Source organism: Ochlerotatus camptorhynchus, unplaced genomic scaffold (genome assembly GCF_037179485.1).
Source record: "Ochlerotatus camptorhynchus isolate MF236.1 unplaced genomic scaffold, CSIRO-AGI_Acam_v1.1 ptg000568l, whole genome shotgun sequence".
Classification (NCBI taxonomy): domain Eukaryota; kingdom Metazoa; phylum Arthropoda; class Insecta; order Diptera; family Culicidae; genus Ochlerotatus; species Ochlerotatus camptorhynchus.
This window is the reverse complement of record NW_027041049.1, coordinates 642,587-660,000: the sequence shown is the minus strand read 5'-3', so window position 1 is coordinate 660,000 and position 17,414 is coordinate 642,587. Positions and strand designations below refer to the sequence as shown.

General features: G+C 37.5%; 1 protein-coding gene across 1 annotated transcript in view; it reads left to right on the top strand.

The window, feature by feature from the left end:
• LOC135713558 (protein hu-li tai shao-like) overlaps nt 1–6,297 on the top strand; it is a 71,475-nt gene extending 65,178 nt beyond the window's left edge. The window contains exon 5 of the mRNA XM_065236681.1: nt 4,758–6,297. Within this exon, the coding sequence (XP_065092753.1) occupies nt 4,758–4,865 (108 nt within the window). The 3' untranslated portion in view covers nt 4,866–6,297. The remainder of the gene's footprint in view (nt 1–4,757) is intronic.
• The last annotated feature ends 11,117 nt before the right edge of the window (nt 6,298–17,414 follow it).

Below are 17,414 nucleotides of genomic sequence, written 5' to 3'. Positions count from 1 at the left end.
TTGAGTGGAGCCGCATGCAGGGCAAGACCCAAGCTAGGATGGTGGCTACTTACATACATACATACATACGGGACTCCCGTCCACACGGAGTGCCTCAACGAACAAATCCTTGTCGAAAGCTTTCGTCTTCCACTTTCGGTCACAAGTTCTCGTCCTCCGTACTGCCACAGTATTCCGTTGGCCGATGCCATATCGTATCGCCTGATGGTTGCTATGGGTATATCCTTCGCACACTCTCCAATCCATGTTTGCCATCAGCGACGGACTGCAGAAAGTAACGTCGATAATGGATTCTCGGCCATCTCTGCGAAAAGTGCTACTGGTGCCTTTATTGGCCAGCATAACTTCCAGTTTTGCCAGAGCTTCCAGCAGACTGTGCCCTCTTGCATTGGAACACCTGCTTCCCCACTCCACTGCCCAAGCATTGAAGTCTTCGGTAAGTCCATCCAGCATCTCGTGGACTTCTCCATCGTCCATCTGGGGGGTGCGTAACAACTACACATGAAGATTCCGTTGATTTTGGCGATCACGAAGCCTTCGTATTAGCTCGCAACCACTTCTTGAATGGGGTATCTGCCCATAACTTGTATAGCAGCCATCCCAGCTCTATCCGCCACCCAGTTACCGTTATCGGGAGGGACTCGATACGGTTCCGCAATTATTGCAACGTCGCACTTTGTTTCTGTTGTCGACTGACTGTTGCTGAGCAATGTCGCAATGATTGAGGTTTATTTGGGTTACCTCCATTACTGTTGGTCTGCCATCGCCTTTTTGTATTCTAGGCATTTGAAGCCTCCCGTCGTATGATCGTTACCGTCCTCTTTTTTGCAGAGCATACACCTCGGATGCTGCGTGCAGCCTCTTGCAATATGGCCTTTCTCTCCGCATTTCCTGCACAGATCAGATCTGTCAGGGTCATTGCAGTTCGCTTACAACAATCCTTGATGTAATAATTTAAAGCAAGTTTAGTCCGGGAGTTAGAAAGCGATAGCTCTACTGCAGATTCAGCAACCCATTTCAGAATGCCTGGTAATTCTCGTCCATTCCGAGGTTACTTTCACATACAATAAGCCCCGTATGTAAACACTACCGTTATCATATGAATAATGGTACTGCAAACACACTTCCAGATTTCGAAATGTGATGTTTCGAAATCTGGCGCGTATTTAGTAATATATGGACATATGCATTTATGATTGATTATATAAATCAGATGGATCTCACCAAATTCTGCCTCCGAAAAAGGACCGGTTTGTTCACTCGCGATAATCGAAAAAATCTTCCGCGTTGTTTTTACAACCCAACACGACATTTTGAATTACGTTCGAAATTTTTCATTTGCACCGATTTTTTGTTTGACACCTCATTCGCGTGCATCCTCCGGAAGGCAGAACGCCAGCACCAAGAAAAGAAAAAAAAAATACCCGGTAAAACTCTTCTTGGGAGGGAGGCAAAGCACCAAAAACAAGCGAAATGAAAAACCGATCGACGCGACACCACAGCAACACAGCTACTCGAAACAAATTATTGTCCCAGATGTTTCACGTTAATTACAATATCACTAAAAAAAACTTCTTCAGACGTGATAGATCTTAATTTACACTTATCCACACGTGAAAACTAATATTTGTTTGATTTGGTACAATTAAAAAATATGCGAAAAACAGATGAAATCAGCGCCAGTGTAAACAAAACCAACCGTTCGCGGGCCATAAAAAAGGTTTGTCAAAACTTGGATAGAAAATACCATGTTTAGAACTTCCATTTTGTTTGAGTGTAGGTCATTTACTTGATTTTTTTTTTGTTAGTCAATATCAATGCTGGTTTGGAAGAGACATCGATCATTTTGGAGTTACATTGAATCTATTGATACAGTACTTGTTCGCTTACTGCTAACTGGTATAGTCGCTATATTCCAAGTCCCCGGCAGGATGACAGACAACCTTAGTTTCACGTACCCACTTGCAAATAGTAGATGTCGCCACACAACGTAAACAAAGGGTTTGTCCTTCACCACCGCAACGGTGTTTCTGTATGAGAAACAAAATTTTTGTTTCACCATGTGTGGATGTCAAACAACAGGCAAGAATGCCATATGAAAAGAGCGAATTCATGAATTTCGTGGTGAAATTCAATAAATCCATACAAATTGAACCGATTGAATGAGTTTCATCTTATATCATCGAATGGCAATCAAAATACTTTGATTTCTTCAGTTCTATTTTGCTCTTGAATTTGATCAGCCTTCAGAATATTGATTTGAACATAGTTGTGCAATGAAGGTTTACTTTCCCGTGTTTCTCCTACGGCATAAGTAAAGTAAACGGCTGAAATTGACCTTCGACAGACGTACAACCGTTGTACTATCGTTGTACTCTTTTAAGCTAGTAACTCAAATTGTACATTATGCAGTACTAGCTGCATAAGTTTGTTGGATTAGCCAAAGGATACTGTAATTAGTATGCTCTTACTTGCTGAAAAACCATTATTTCTTTGTTCATCAACTTTTTTTCAGTTTTTTGGTGACAGTCGTCCATACTTTTACTAGAGTACTGTAGTCGAAATCACCGAAAGTATTATCGCTCAATTCTCATTTGTTTCGATTAATTCGATGACAACCACATATTTTCGATTTACAAATCATATGTTTAAGCTTTTGGTTCTGTTCTGCTCAAAGACATACGAGATTACATAAAAAAAAATCATTAACTGATTATGAATTGTGCATACGACTGAATATCAAAATGACTGGACTTCCTATGTCGCTGATGTTAATTTTGACGTCGGACTTCACGTGTACCACACGCGCGTTCTGGTTTGGTGGGCGCGCGACAATAAGGTGAATTTTAAACTTGCATTTCATTTACGATACATAATTTCCGCACTCGTCCTATTCAGATAACACTTCTGAAAACTTGTGAGTTTGACAGAACCACCAGAACAAAATTATCTCGGTACACTGAATGTTTTGAGCCAAATGAACTGTCAAAATCTGAGCCAATCGATCATTCCAATTAGATTTTTTCCGAGGATTTCTTATTCTTACTAGAATAAATTTGAGAGTATTGCAATCGAACAGAAATTCAATCACCTCCATGTTTTGTGTGCTTCTCAAATTCAACTAGTTTTTGGAACCAAAAACAATATTCTTACTCTATTGATTAATTGATCTTCGTTGGTTAATAAATGGCATCAAGAAATGTGCAAAAAATTGCAATGCAATCAATTAATACGTAAATCGAATCAAAAATAAAAGTCATTTGAAATGCTAGCTTCTAGCAAGGGTTGCATGATAATTTAGGAACAAATCCCTGCTGCCGAATCGTATTTTGTTTTCTCCGCCTATCTCTCCCTCTGAGTATTTCTACTTTTAACTGGGCATTCGCAGTTATACGTCAAAAATAGACACCGCATTTAGTTTGACATTTCAGTGCTAACATTTGAAAACGGCGCAAAAGCCATTTGTAAACAAATGGTTTGTGGGCCCTCTACTCGCTACCCGAAGAACACCCACGCAAACCAACAGCATCGTCAGGAAGGGGAAAATTTCCCCTACCCGATGTTGCTGTTGTGTCGCGTGGGTGTACTTCAAGTAGTGAGTAAAGGGCCCACAAACCATTTGTTTACAAATGGCTTTTATGCCGTTTTCAAATGTTAGCACTGATTTCGTTGTCGTAATTGGTGAGGGGCATTCGCATGGAATATTCAGTGTTAAAAGAAATTAATGTTAATTTATTTTAATTTCGCATCGAAATCAAAATTTTAAATCGTTTTTAGCGGAAGCGTTAATTCTTTCTAAACTAGCGAGTTTTAATGCTGTGACAATAACAAAAGCAAACTTTACACAGTTTCGATTTAATGCACGTGAAATTCTTTTCTCGTCGATCAAACAATCCATTTAGTGTTTTTGATGGAATTGGTGGAATTCGCTAATTGGGTTCTTTAAGGGTATTGAGGTAAATGCATATTCGTAATCTGCATTAAAAATGGAACCCAAACCCAAAATTTCATCAATTTTGGCACACTGGAACTATTTTAAACAAGTACGATTACATTTGCAAAAATCACCTAATTAGCGCCCCTCGGTGTCACTTTGTATGGGAGAGAGCTGTCAGTTTGTCAGTTTAGTGTCAAACAGTGAAGTTATTATTTTGCTTTAAATCATGATTTAAAAATCGAGATGAAAGTGCGTGGGGTTGAAAAAAATATCGCTGTGCTCAGAAAACGAAGATATATAAAAACCGATATATTTTTCAAAATTGAAGAACCCAATTGGGCTGCGCTCTTAAATTAATTATTAATTGTACTAACTGACCCATCTTACCTCACTTTACCCTATTCCCCATTTACATTCGAAGTTACGAAGTGTAATTCCCACGTAAAAATCATAGTAAATTAATTGACAATTCTGTCAAGTTGAAATCAGTTACAATTAAGCTTGCATGTTTTGTTATATCACCGAAAAATTGGTGATTCAAAAAGCAGATCTGTAACTTGACCTCTGGACGTTCGAATTTCAGGATGGGACTGATATATGCGATTACTTTGCTTGATGGGGACAAACTGACTTGATGTTGTTTTCACATTTTTCATGATCAAAGTCCGTAGTTTTATCACGTAATATGTATGTAATACAAACAAATGTATTTATTAACTGTTCAACATAACAATCTATTTTCATATGAATTTAAAAAAATCTGCGTTCTGCGACGTAATGGGTATTACTAAAAGTTCGATTCATTTATATTCTCTAACAGGACGTCTCTACTGAAGGTTCTCCGAAAAAGGATAAAAAGAAAAAGAAGGGATTGCGGACACCTTCGTTTTTGAAAAAGAAGAAGGACAAAAAACGAATCGAGGCCTAAACCACAACATTTGCAACACTCAGCGTCGTTTTTTTTACTAAAATTTGATTAAAGTATATTATATCTTCTTCCCTTGAAACATACAAAAAGAACGAAACAAAATATGTTAGAACAAATAAAAATATACGCATGTAAAAGAAACCTTTAATATAAATATGTCACATTTAGATAAGGCAATATTCCTATAGTAGCGGTAAACACTCAAGTGGGCACAAAAACGCATTTGCACAGCAAAAGTTTTAAATCATTACGTCGTGAATAAAAGGATTTAATCAGTTGAATGTGTATTTCATTAAAAAGAAGATGATTTTTTCAAATGAATTAACGAGACATAAGATGTGCATTTTGTAAGGAAGTGCGTGATTAAATGCAAGATTAGATCGAAAACATACAACGCCAGGATTTAAAACATTAACGCATAACGATGTTAAACAAATGAAGAACAATGTGAAAGTTAATCTGAGCTAAAAAATCCTTAAAATAAAACGTACATGCTTTATTGTGAGAATATTTTGGATATATATTACGGAATTTGTTCATGCACTTTCTGTACTTTCTAATTGGTGCAGTTGCAGCTGATGTACCTATGTCGACGTAGAATATATTTAAGTATGTGTCGCTTTTTATCTCGGTCTTGATTCAATACCTAAACATCGTCGCATGCAATAACAAGGCTTTTTACCATCGCTATTTTGTTCCGACATATATCATAATCGTGTCTTTTTGAGCGCATGAGATTTTCCCAGTCTAACAGTGTTCATAAATTAAACAATTACATTACATAAAAAATACGCATTGTGTGGCAGCATACGTGAGGAATTAAAAAAAGAAAAAAGAAACAATAAAACTAATTTGAGCTGAAATTAAATGATTTTAAGTGGTTGCTTTAAGCCGGATTACATTTTATTATTAGATCTTTCAACATTGAACCAAACAAATTAGGGTAAATGTCAATCAAATAAAATTAAATGGCATGGATCTTGGTAATGAAATATAATACTTCATGAAGCATACCACAAATATTGCAAGCTTCAACCGACCCTGTACAGAAATTCTGTCAATAATGTTTGCCGCGTTCACCATGTCAACACAAATACTACGAAAACGTGATCTGAAAAAATCGGAGATTTCAATAATGAATAACACATTTTGAATTCGTAAAAAGTTTGGCTCAGCTCTGGTACTCTCTTCGGTCCCAAGCTAATCGATGCACCCTCGAAACATAGGAAAATCCACGAACGATTACATAACATTCCCCAGAAAACCATTCCCCAGAATGCACTATTCCCCTGAAAAGCATTCCCCAGAATGTACCATTCCCCAGAAAAGATGATGAAATTAGTATTTTTCATTCTTCTTATTTTTTTTTTACTATTGATAATACACTATGTTTACTTTTATGGAACTTACCCGGAAAAAAATAACCATACAATAACCATAAAATAATATAAAATCACAACACAATCTATTGCCAACAATCGATCCTATTGTATGTATATCATACAAGTAAATTTAAAATATTGTTATCACAATAGATCTACAATACGTTTCATAGAGCATGAATTTTCAACAATAGAAAAACAATAAAATTAATGGTAAATGACTCAAGTTTATTCGGGAAAAAGTGATTTTCTGTACGGTTAAGATACATAACAACCCCCTTGTTCTATTGTAGATATCCACATTTACCATAGATTTTATTGTGGAAACTATAAATTCTATGGTTTCTTTATCGTTACTGACAATACAATGTATTTTAAGTACAATAAATTCTATTGTATGGTTACAATACATTTCATTGTACCTGTATCGTTCTTTTTTTTACGGGTATGTATTTATCAATTCCAAACCATATTTTAGCTCTTTATAAAATGACAACCTTCAAGTTTTCGAGCACTTCGTTCATCATTTAAAAAGTCGAAGGGTCTTTTTTTCTCTGTTCGGGACCTAACACTACGGCGACCAGTAAATTGATCTATTGTAGTATATATCCCGTGTCCTTAGTTTAGTGCATGTCGTATTACTCCATCACTATTGAGAAATGATGAAGTATTATTCGATTTTTTTTACAGTTGCCACTCTTGCATTTATCGCATTTATCCTTTGTCAGTCAAAATTGGATTCCTTAGCAACAAAATTAAGGTATGACACCGATAATGACCATGCATCAGAACCAGTGCTTTAAATTCTCAAAATCATTTGAACATTTTTGATGAAAATGAGAACACGAGCTATTCTCTATCAAAGGGGACCTCCTCAGAATGGGTGATATCAGTTGCTTAGTCATTTGATATCATTCAATTGAGTGTAACCTACACATAAACGGAGCTCTGGTCGACATTCTGGCGAAAAAGCTAAGCCAATCCGACACCAACCTGACTTCTACCAAATCCCAACCCGATGTTGACCCGACATAAACCCAAAATTGACCCGACAACAACACGACATTGCGTCGAAATCGACTTTAAATTAGCCTTACATTGATCCGACATCGGGTCAACTTGTCTGTTCGGGACCATTTTGCTGGATTTCTTCCATACTCCACTGTCGTATATCAAATGATAGTGAGTGACTCAATTGACAGTGACAATGAGCTTCGGATGAGAAAGGGGCTCTTCAAATTATGGTCATATGAGAATTCGTTTACACAGAATTGATTGAATGGTTGCATTGGTTCATCTTCAATCGAATGATATGAAAATTTATAGCACTGATCAGAACCCTAGTCTTAACCACTTCAAACTAGGGAACAACGAATAGAAGATTAGGAATCACATAGATGAAGACAACTAACTCATTTTTTTTTTTCCATGTTTCAAGATCATCCTCGGTAGACAAAGCCGAGTCTTGTCACTATCAACAAGGCATAAAAAGTAACAAGGACTAAGATGTATTCCTTGTATTACTAAAAAAGTCTATTCCCCTAGTTTGAAGTAGTCAGGAACTAGGGACCAATTATGCAATCTATTATGCAAACCAATTCATCAAGTCGGAAACTGTTAAACCTTATCAAAGAATTGTTCGACCTGAGTTGAAGAATTTCTCGTGATGGATTAAAAAATCGGTGCATGGAACGTTGAACTACCGATTACAAATCTATAACATTATTCCACACGTTATTATCCCGAATGGGCATTACCCCGAATCCCTTGCCAAAAACTATTGATTATATAATTTCCTTTTATATTAAAAGAAGGGAATATTCCCTTCTTTATCGTATATCCAAAGAATTAATTATTTCCTTTTGTAATATTTTCAAAGAAGAGAATATTCCCTTCTTTATCTTGTCATATATTTAACGAATTAATTGTTTTCTCTTATATATATTAAAAGAAGGGAATATTCACTTCATTATCGTGTTTCCAAAGAATTAATTATTTCCATTTATTATACTTTCAAAGAAGGGGGGAATATTCCCTTCTTTATCATATATTTAACGAATTGATGATGTTCTCTTTTATATATTCAAAGAAGAAAATATTCCCTTCTTTATCGTATATCCAAAGAATTCATTATTTCATTTTCTTATTAAGAAGGGAAAACCCCTTGATCCATTAAGAAGTTTTTCTCTTCTTTCGATATACGCGAAAGAAGATTCCAGGAGTGACTATATAATAAACAAAAATAGTCTAAATCTAATACATGGCATGCTTTCCTGGGGAATGGTCCATACTGGGGAATGTTACATTCTGAAGAATGGTTCATTCTGGGGAATGGTGCATTCTGGGGAATGTTATAGAATCCCACGAACCCCTCATTTTATCAGTCAAACTTTCATACTGAATCAAAACAAACATAGTGTAATACTAGAATTTCGACTAGAATGCGATACGTTAATCGATTTGCTTGGGACCAAGGTGATCCAAGAGACCAGTGGCGTCGCCTTAACCTCAATCTACCTGTGCACCAACTCTCAAAACATAAACAATTATCAAAATATTGCTAGCAATGGATAGATATCGAGTTAACTAGAAGATTAAGGGTATTTTTCAACCGATTCGAGTATGAATATGGCATTAAATCTGTTTTTGAAAGTTGGTGCACAGTTTAAAAGTGAGGTTACGCGACGCCACTGCAAGAGACGTTTTTCAGTGGAACTGACAGCAAGAAATCTAGAGTGTGGGAGTGATATGGTGTTAATGATGCAGAATGTAAACATAAACAAAGCAGAAATTCATATCAGAATAAACTGCCAGTTCTACTGTGATCTGTCAAAAGTTCTTGGTAAACAAAAAAGTCAGCTGATCGCAACTGTCTCGTGGACAGCCTTATTGGGTCCAGGCTCTTAACATTAAAGCTCTCCACCACTGGTTCTCATTTCGGTCGTTAAATGACGCCCTGAATCGGTCTCTATTTATGTTTAGAAACTCATCGAAACTATAGATACTGTAGATCTGCGGAGGCAAAGTATAATGTAGCCAAACGAACTGTCAGTTAGTGTAGCCAAACGAGCATGACGTCATTATTGTGTTGTTTGAGAGTTGTGAGTATTGTAATATTATGAGCACAAAACGCTTTCCACCTGGGGGAACGACACTTCAGGATTATCCCATTTTTACCCAAATCACTCCTTAAATTTTGAACGTGCACAAAATTTCAATCCATCCTGTCTATTATTTCTATTCCCAATTGGCGTTGATGGCGACTCTGTAGCTCTTTACTCCTATGAGAAAATCCATAAGCAAACGTCAGACTGTGCGTGAAACATGGCGGACTTTATACTATCCTTTCACTCCACCGAAAATTCCCATAATGTCTAAATTTGCTGGAAGAGCAAAATTTTTGACGTGCTGTCAACGCCAATTTTTCCCTTCTGCATGCACACAAATTGTCAAGCTAGCCGTGCAGTTTTCAGGTCGACCGCGAAGCACTCTGCCACACTCACTGTCAGTTTTCAACGATCTCCATAATAAACATGTTGTTAAAAAAAAAAATGATTTGCGTTGAGTCGTTCAAGGTGGCGATTTGGACAATCAGGACGGTGGAGCTGATGGAAATAATCAAAATTGAAACGTGAAGGAATGAATAGTACAAAGGTAACCACCACGTACATCAGCTGGTCGTGCGGTTAAAAATCGGCAAAATGCGAGCTATGCTGGAGGCCAAGGATGAAGTGATTTCTCGATTGGATTCCCGGGGGAGGTTACATTAAATAGATGACGGATCAGTCATCTATAATCGGTCGTGGGTGCAAATACATCAAGCGCGTCATAGAGGAGACGGCAACGCACATCCACTTCCCGGACTCAAACCACCAGCCTCACCTGACAATGAAACCCCCATACGTCAAGCAAGTGGAAAAGGAATTCAAGTTCCACTCGCCCCAAGTTGTATTCGTTGCTGGTACCGGTCAAGGGTTCGGAGAAGGAAGAGCTAATGGTGAAGGATGTCACCCACCGGGTGATAGAGTGATTTTTTTTAAAGTATGCCATTCGATTACCTATAGCTTGAAACGGATAAAGTGATTGGAATCAAGTCGATAGGTTGTATGGTTGTCGAGAAATCGTTAAAAACGTACCGCGTAAATTGCTACTCAGCGGCACTAACCGTGTAAAAAAAACCGCGTAAAAAAATACTTCAGTGTACATAACAAAAAACAAAAAGAACTTAAAAATATATGTATCTATATATGTATACATACCACATAAAAAAATAACAACAAAAATACAATAAAAAACAATGTAACAATAAGACGAAAATTATTGTCTTCCCGAAAAAAAATAACAACAAAAATACATTAAAAAACAATGTAACAATAAGACGAAAATTATTGTCTTAACAATGATTTATATTGTTACGTCTACAATAAATTTACCTTGATTTATGTTGTACAAAACAATAAATTTCATGGTAAATGGAAAATTTACAATAAAAAGGGGGGTTGTTAAGTATCTTAACAATGAAATTTTCGTGATTTTCCCATATAATTTTTTTTCAATAACATTATATATTATTGTTATTTTACTGTTGGTTGGCGAATTTATTGATTAAAAAAAACAACAGTGTACTTTAGAGTGTATGTGTTGGCTTGACAGATCTACTTTATCGACTTTAAAAATAAATCGAAAAAATAAAACATTGCCCCGGGAAGGGAAGGGTATGTCTGTTACGGGTGGTCCTTTTTTTTTTCCTGGTTATGGATCGAGATTCGATCCGGAACTTGTGAGAAATGCAGGCCAACTCCCCTGCGCTCGATATCCCTAGGTCACGTCTCCTTGGTGGTTGAGCGTCGTTGATAAGTTAATGCATTCGACTGGAGAGAATCGCCCATGAAATATGCTTCCACCTGAGAGTTACTTCCTGACATCTTCAAGTGGTGGAATTTTTTATTATTATTGTATGATTATTGACTGCACGGAAAAGGTCTCCATTAAGCTTTTGAGAGGGTCTAGGATAAGATATGAGCGGACGCGGACTGCCTGATTTTGAGCCAAACGAACTGTCAAAGCCAGAGCCATACGAGCAGCGCCTATCTTAATTACATTGGCAGTGTTGCTGACCCTCTCATAGTCTGCATGCTTCAATTAGATTTATTTTTATTGTTCGTGAAGTAACCCACAATGAAAATACACCAATATTTAATGTAACAACAATTTTTAATAGAGTTGTTAATTATTGTTCATGATCGAATCATGTTAACAATAAAATAAATGAAAAATACGATAAAAATCATTGTAACAACATTTTATTATGTACATTCATTGTCCATCTAGGTAGCAGTTTTGCCGTTTTCGGAAGAGTACAACATTATAACAATCATTTTTATTGTCGACAATAAATATTAATGTTAGAGCATTGTTTCCACTGAAAATTTCACTGTAATTTTTTTTTCGGGTTAACAATGATTTACATTGTTACGTCTACAATAAATTTACATTGATTTATGTTGTACAAAACAGTAAATTTCATGGTAAATGGAAAATTTACAATAAATAAGGGGGGTTGTTAAGTATCTTAACAATGAAATTTTCGTGATTTCCCCATATATTGTTTTTACAATAACATTATATATTATTGTTATGTTACTGTTCGTTGGCGAATTTATTGATTAAAAAAAAATAACAGTGTACTTTAGAGTGTATGTGTTGGCTTGACAGATCTACTTTATCGACTTTAAAAATAAATCGAAAAAATAAAACATCGCCCCGGGAAGGGAAGGGGGTGGTATGTCTGTTACGGGTGAGTCCTTTTTTACTGGTTATGGATTGAGATTCGATCCGGAACTTGTGAGAATTGGAGGCCAACATCCCTGCACTCGATCTCCCTAGGTCACGTCTCTTTGGTGGTTGAGCGTCGTTGATAAGCTAATGCATTCGACTGGAGAGAATCGCCCATGAAATATGCTTCCACCTGAGAGTTCCTTCCTGACATCTTAGCGGTGGAATTTTTTATTATTATTGTATGATTATTGACTCCACGGGAAAGGTCTGCATTAAGCGGGATTTAGATAAGGCAGGTGAGTTGAATTCAACTCAAACCGATCTGGTCGTAGTCGTTCAACTGACTTGGCAACGAATAGAGCCAAACGAACTGTCAAAGCAAGAGCCATACGAGCAGCGCCTATCTTGATTACATTGGCAGTGTTGCTGACCCTCTCATAGTCTGCATGCTTCATTTATTTTTATTGTTCGTGAAGTAACCCACAATGAAAACACAGTTGTTCATTATTGTTCGTGATCGAATCATGTTAACAATAAAATAAATGAAAAATATAATAAAAATCATTGCAACAACATTTTATTATGTACATTCATTGCACATCTAGGTACCCGACCAACCATTTTGTTAATTTTCTTTAATTTTCTATACATCGATCTTCAAAGCCATTCATAAGAAAAATCGATAGCGATCGTCACCATTTCATGAATAATTGTAAAGATGCTAAAAGTCTAATCGTGAATCGTTTATAAAGATCTGTCTCAAAATATTGCTACCAATCGTTACCAATGTTAAAATATCGATTGTGTTGCCAGATCAAAATATCGATTTCTGTTGTAAAATCAAAATATCGATACACAACTGCTGATTTGATTTGTGATTTTTTATCTGCATAATTTCTAGTTTCGATCCCAGGCCATCTGGGGTTTACTGATTTCGTTGTTGGTTGCTAATCCTCGGGTCCACGGCTGCTGTTGATGAGCTTATCAACGACAGGCAAACACACTCTAGTATGTGGTGTATTGAAATTTCTGTAAATCTTTTCAATATTTTTTTGTCATAACCATCAACCAGTCAGCCATGTAGGTGTAATAGAGTTCAAAAAGGTATTAATTTTCCTCATTGGGTTCCAAATGCCGAGAATCCCACCACGCATGCTCTCACGGGTTATTAAATATAAAACGTGAAGAACTACAATGGTAAACATTTGCTGCGTCACGGCCATCGGTCTTCTCGTTCATTTACCAGCAGATTGCTTCTTCCGATGAAATGCCGAATATGTCGATAAATAATATAAACATTGCTATCTGTCACCTGGTGTGTCTCGAACGCTCGAACTCTCGAACTCTCTTTAACCAGCGATGCAAATCGATAACAAGGAGATTATAAATGTGCATCGATGGCAATCTTTGTTGTTCTTTGTCAAAGTTCAAAGTTACGATGATATCAGTATTTAAATATTTCTTGATGAATATTTGTAAAGAATACCAAAGTCCATGTGAGATATCGAAATTAAAAGAAATTTAGTATGGCACCTTTATAGATTACTATCATATGACCGATGAAGAAATAATCTTAAATGTAAGTATCGAGCAATAAAGATTTTTAAATGTGTACATCGAAATCATAGAAAATTTAAAGTAAAGGATTGCCGACATAAATCTTTATTTCTGTATAAAGCACTTTGAAGAAGTTTCACGAACGGTTGGTCGGGTAGCAGTTTTGCCGTTTTCGGAAGGGTACAACATTATAACAATCATTTTTACTGTCGACAATAAATATTAATGTTAGAGCATTGTTTCCACTGAAAATTTCACTGTAATTTTTTTTTCGGGAGGGTACAGCGCAAATCAAAACACGAAGTGGTGTCATCACTCAGCTTCGGCAGCTTCAGTTTATGATTTAATTCGCCGTCATTGAAAAATACCTTCTTTATAAAATAGAAAAGTAATCATTCCAACGTAATTTTTGAATAGCTAATAGCGTGCAACGTTGGCCAAGGAAGACGGCATATTTTATTACGTTTTTTTTAGCAATGATTTCGATACGTTGCGTTTTTTTCCATGTGTACTTCTATTATTTTGAGTAACAAGCTTTTCTGATGCGTATAACGTGGTAATGATTGAAAATGGATGCAATCATAACGAAGTGAGAATCTTGCTATTAGGTTTTGCACCGTCGGGGTTAACCTCAATCTGATGACAGTTCAGTGGTACTGTTTACGTGGACTTAGTCGACTTTTTCTTGGGTGGATTTTCTCGATAATTTTTCAGACTGAAGTGAGATGTAAACCACACTTCTGCAATGTCCACTAGCAACATCCTTTCAACGAGCTGTTCCTGGACAATTTTCAAGTTAAAATTCGGAAATTTGAGAATTTTTTTTTTTTTTGAAAAAACGACTAAGTGCTTGTAAACAGTACCACTGAATTTTCAAAAAGGTTCAGCCGATTAACACTGAGTTCATTTGTGACGTCACGCTGCACGTTACCGTAGATGACCTGAAACAGGCAAACCGGATTGTGGCCTGTGAGCTTTTTTCGATCGAATATCGAGTCTACGTCCCCTGTTGTGACGTAGAAATTGAAGGAGTGGTCACCGAATCGAGTCTGACTTGTGATGATTTCCTACAAGTCGAATCTATCGGCATTTTCAAAAACCGTGCCCTCCCGAAAGTCAAGATACTGGACTGCATTCAACTGCAGTCAGTGTCGCTCATAGGCACTAACAAAAAGTATACCCTCTCAGATTCGTTTCGTGTGACCTTTTCAGGATCGGCATTACCTGACTACGTCACAATTGGGAAGGTTCAACTACCTGTACGCTTGTTTGTACCGAGGGTAATGAATTGCTTGAAATGCAAACAACTAGGTCACTCCGCGGACTTTTGTTTCAACAAACCGCCGTGCGATCTATGTGGGGAGGAGCATACATGCGTTTACTGTAAGGATGCTCCGCATGCTCTGAGTGATTGCCCGAAGTACAAACAGCAGGGAGACAAAATTAAGCGGTCTTTGCAAGCTCGCTCTAAGCGCTCGTTAGCAGAAATTTTGAAAACGACCGCTTCATCTTCCCAACCCACCCAAAAAGCAAAAACACATTCCACCTCCTGTCAGATGATGATCAGGGCTCTGACTCAGAGGTTGGTGAGAGTAGTCCTTTTGTCTTTAACGGCAACACGAGGAAGCGGTCCAAAACAAACGTCACCCAAAAACCTCGTAAGGCCTCTCGTACGGACTCTCAACCTACCTTGACAAATTTAAGAGGTAGCGGAAATGTAGCAAAACTCCCACCACCGGGATTTAAAGTTTGTAATTTTTACAAAGACTTTCCGCCACTTCCGGGATCATCTAAAACCCCAGATATCCCAGTTTTTCAGCCATAAAAACAGCTGAATAACCAGCAAGAACATGATGCCATGTTCACGTTTTCTGGAATTGTGGAGAGCATCTTCAATATATTCAACGTCGCTGACTCAACTAGGAACATCATTAATTTAGTGCTTCCATTTGTGAAAACTCTTTTGAAGCAACTAGCTTCTAGGTGGTCCTTCCTTGCGTCGATCATATCCTTTGATGGATAATTTTCCGAATATTTTTTTATAATATTATATAAAATATAATATAAAATTCGGGGATATGATCTCTGTTCTTCAGTGGAACTGTAGAAGTCTTATACCGAAACTTGACACATTCAAATTTTTACTTCACAACTCACTTTGTGATGCATTTGCTCTTTGTGAAACATGGCTTTCTTCAGACACCGATCTCCGTTTCCACGATTTCAACATTATTCGCCTTGATCGACCAGATTCGTATGGAGGGGGGTTTCTCGGGATTAATAAGCTCCATTCCTTTTATAGAATCGATCTGCCTTCCGTGACAGGCATTGAAGTTGTCGCATGTCAGGTAAATATTCGAGGTAAAAGCCTCAGTATATCTTCCTCCAAGAACTGCGATTTCTCGCCAAGGTTTCTCTATTATCTGCTCAGCTTTATCTGAGCCTCGGTTGATCTTAGGAGATTTTAACTCCCACGGTACAGGCTGGGGGGAACTGTACGACGACAACCGCTCAACCCTGATATACGACCTTTGCGATAACTTCAATATGACAATTCTAAACACTGGGGAAGTAACACGAGTGGCCAAACCTCCAGCAAGAGAAAGTAGATTAGACCTCTCCCTCAGTTCGAGTTCACTATCGTTGGATTGCTCGTGGAAAGTAATTCAAGATCCCTACGGTAGTGACCACTTGCCAATCAAATTTTCTATTACCAATGGTTCATCTTCCACTCGCTCGGTTGACATCGCGTACGACCTCACGAAAAACATCGACTGGCAAAAATTTGCGTCCGCGGTTCTCGAAGGTACTGATTCGGTTGAGATACTCCCTCCGCTGGATGAGTACTCCTTTTTATCGCGACTTATCGTTGACTGTGCTCTTCAGCTTGGCACGATCGGTGTTGATGTTGGTTCACTTGCAACTATTTTTGCAAAAAAAAAAAATTAAGTTTTTTCGAAAGAAATTGATATTGAAAGTGTACCAAAAGTGCTTCTGAACGTGTTTCGCAGTTGGATGGTGAAATTCGCGGTTGTTTTCAGTAAAAATTCCGGATCACAAATTTTCTCACCGAGTTCCCTTTTTTTGCCGTTTGACGACACCGGGAATGCGCTCCCGGATATATTGATTTGGTGAGTGCGTTCCAGTTGAGGATTGTTCTTGTACATTCCTCGATTGCATTTTCGAGGGGACGTGTCTGCTTTTGTGGGCAGTGCGTTTGATGGTCGGTTTGGTGGTATCCTTTTAAATATAATATCTCATGTCCAAATAACCTCGATTTTCGGTCTATTGATTCAATACTTCAGTATTATATTTTCAAAACATAAAATTATGCATTATGTCATTTCTTTTTTTTTTTTGTATATTAATTTATTTGATAAGGCTCAACCGAATTAACTTAACAGAGCCGAGGATTCATGGTCACTATACAATACATCTTAAAGCTATAGTCAAAAGGTACAACACAATAAACACTTTATCTTCCGCTATCCAAAAAGCCTCCTCCATCAGAACTGGAGCCGCTTCCAGTAGTTTCATTGTATGGTAAATTGTTGTACGCCAACGAGGGTCAGAGCGCGTCCATTGCAGCAATGGACGCAAAACGTGGTCAGCACTCACACAATCATCACGAAACGGTTGCTTTCCAAAGTCGACGACGCATCGACCGAAAGAACTGCTGATGAAGAACAATGAGGAGGACCACACAATGGTTGCTGCCGAGTAAACAGACGATCGCGTAGCACACATCGAGAGTGGCCTGCTTTTGTCGACAGCCGAGTGAACACTGATTATGTCATTTCATGGCACATAAAACAAAAAGTGTGTGTATAGG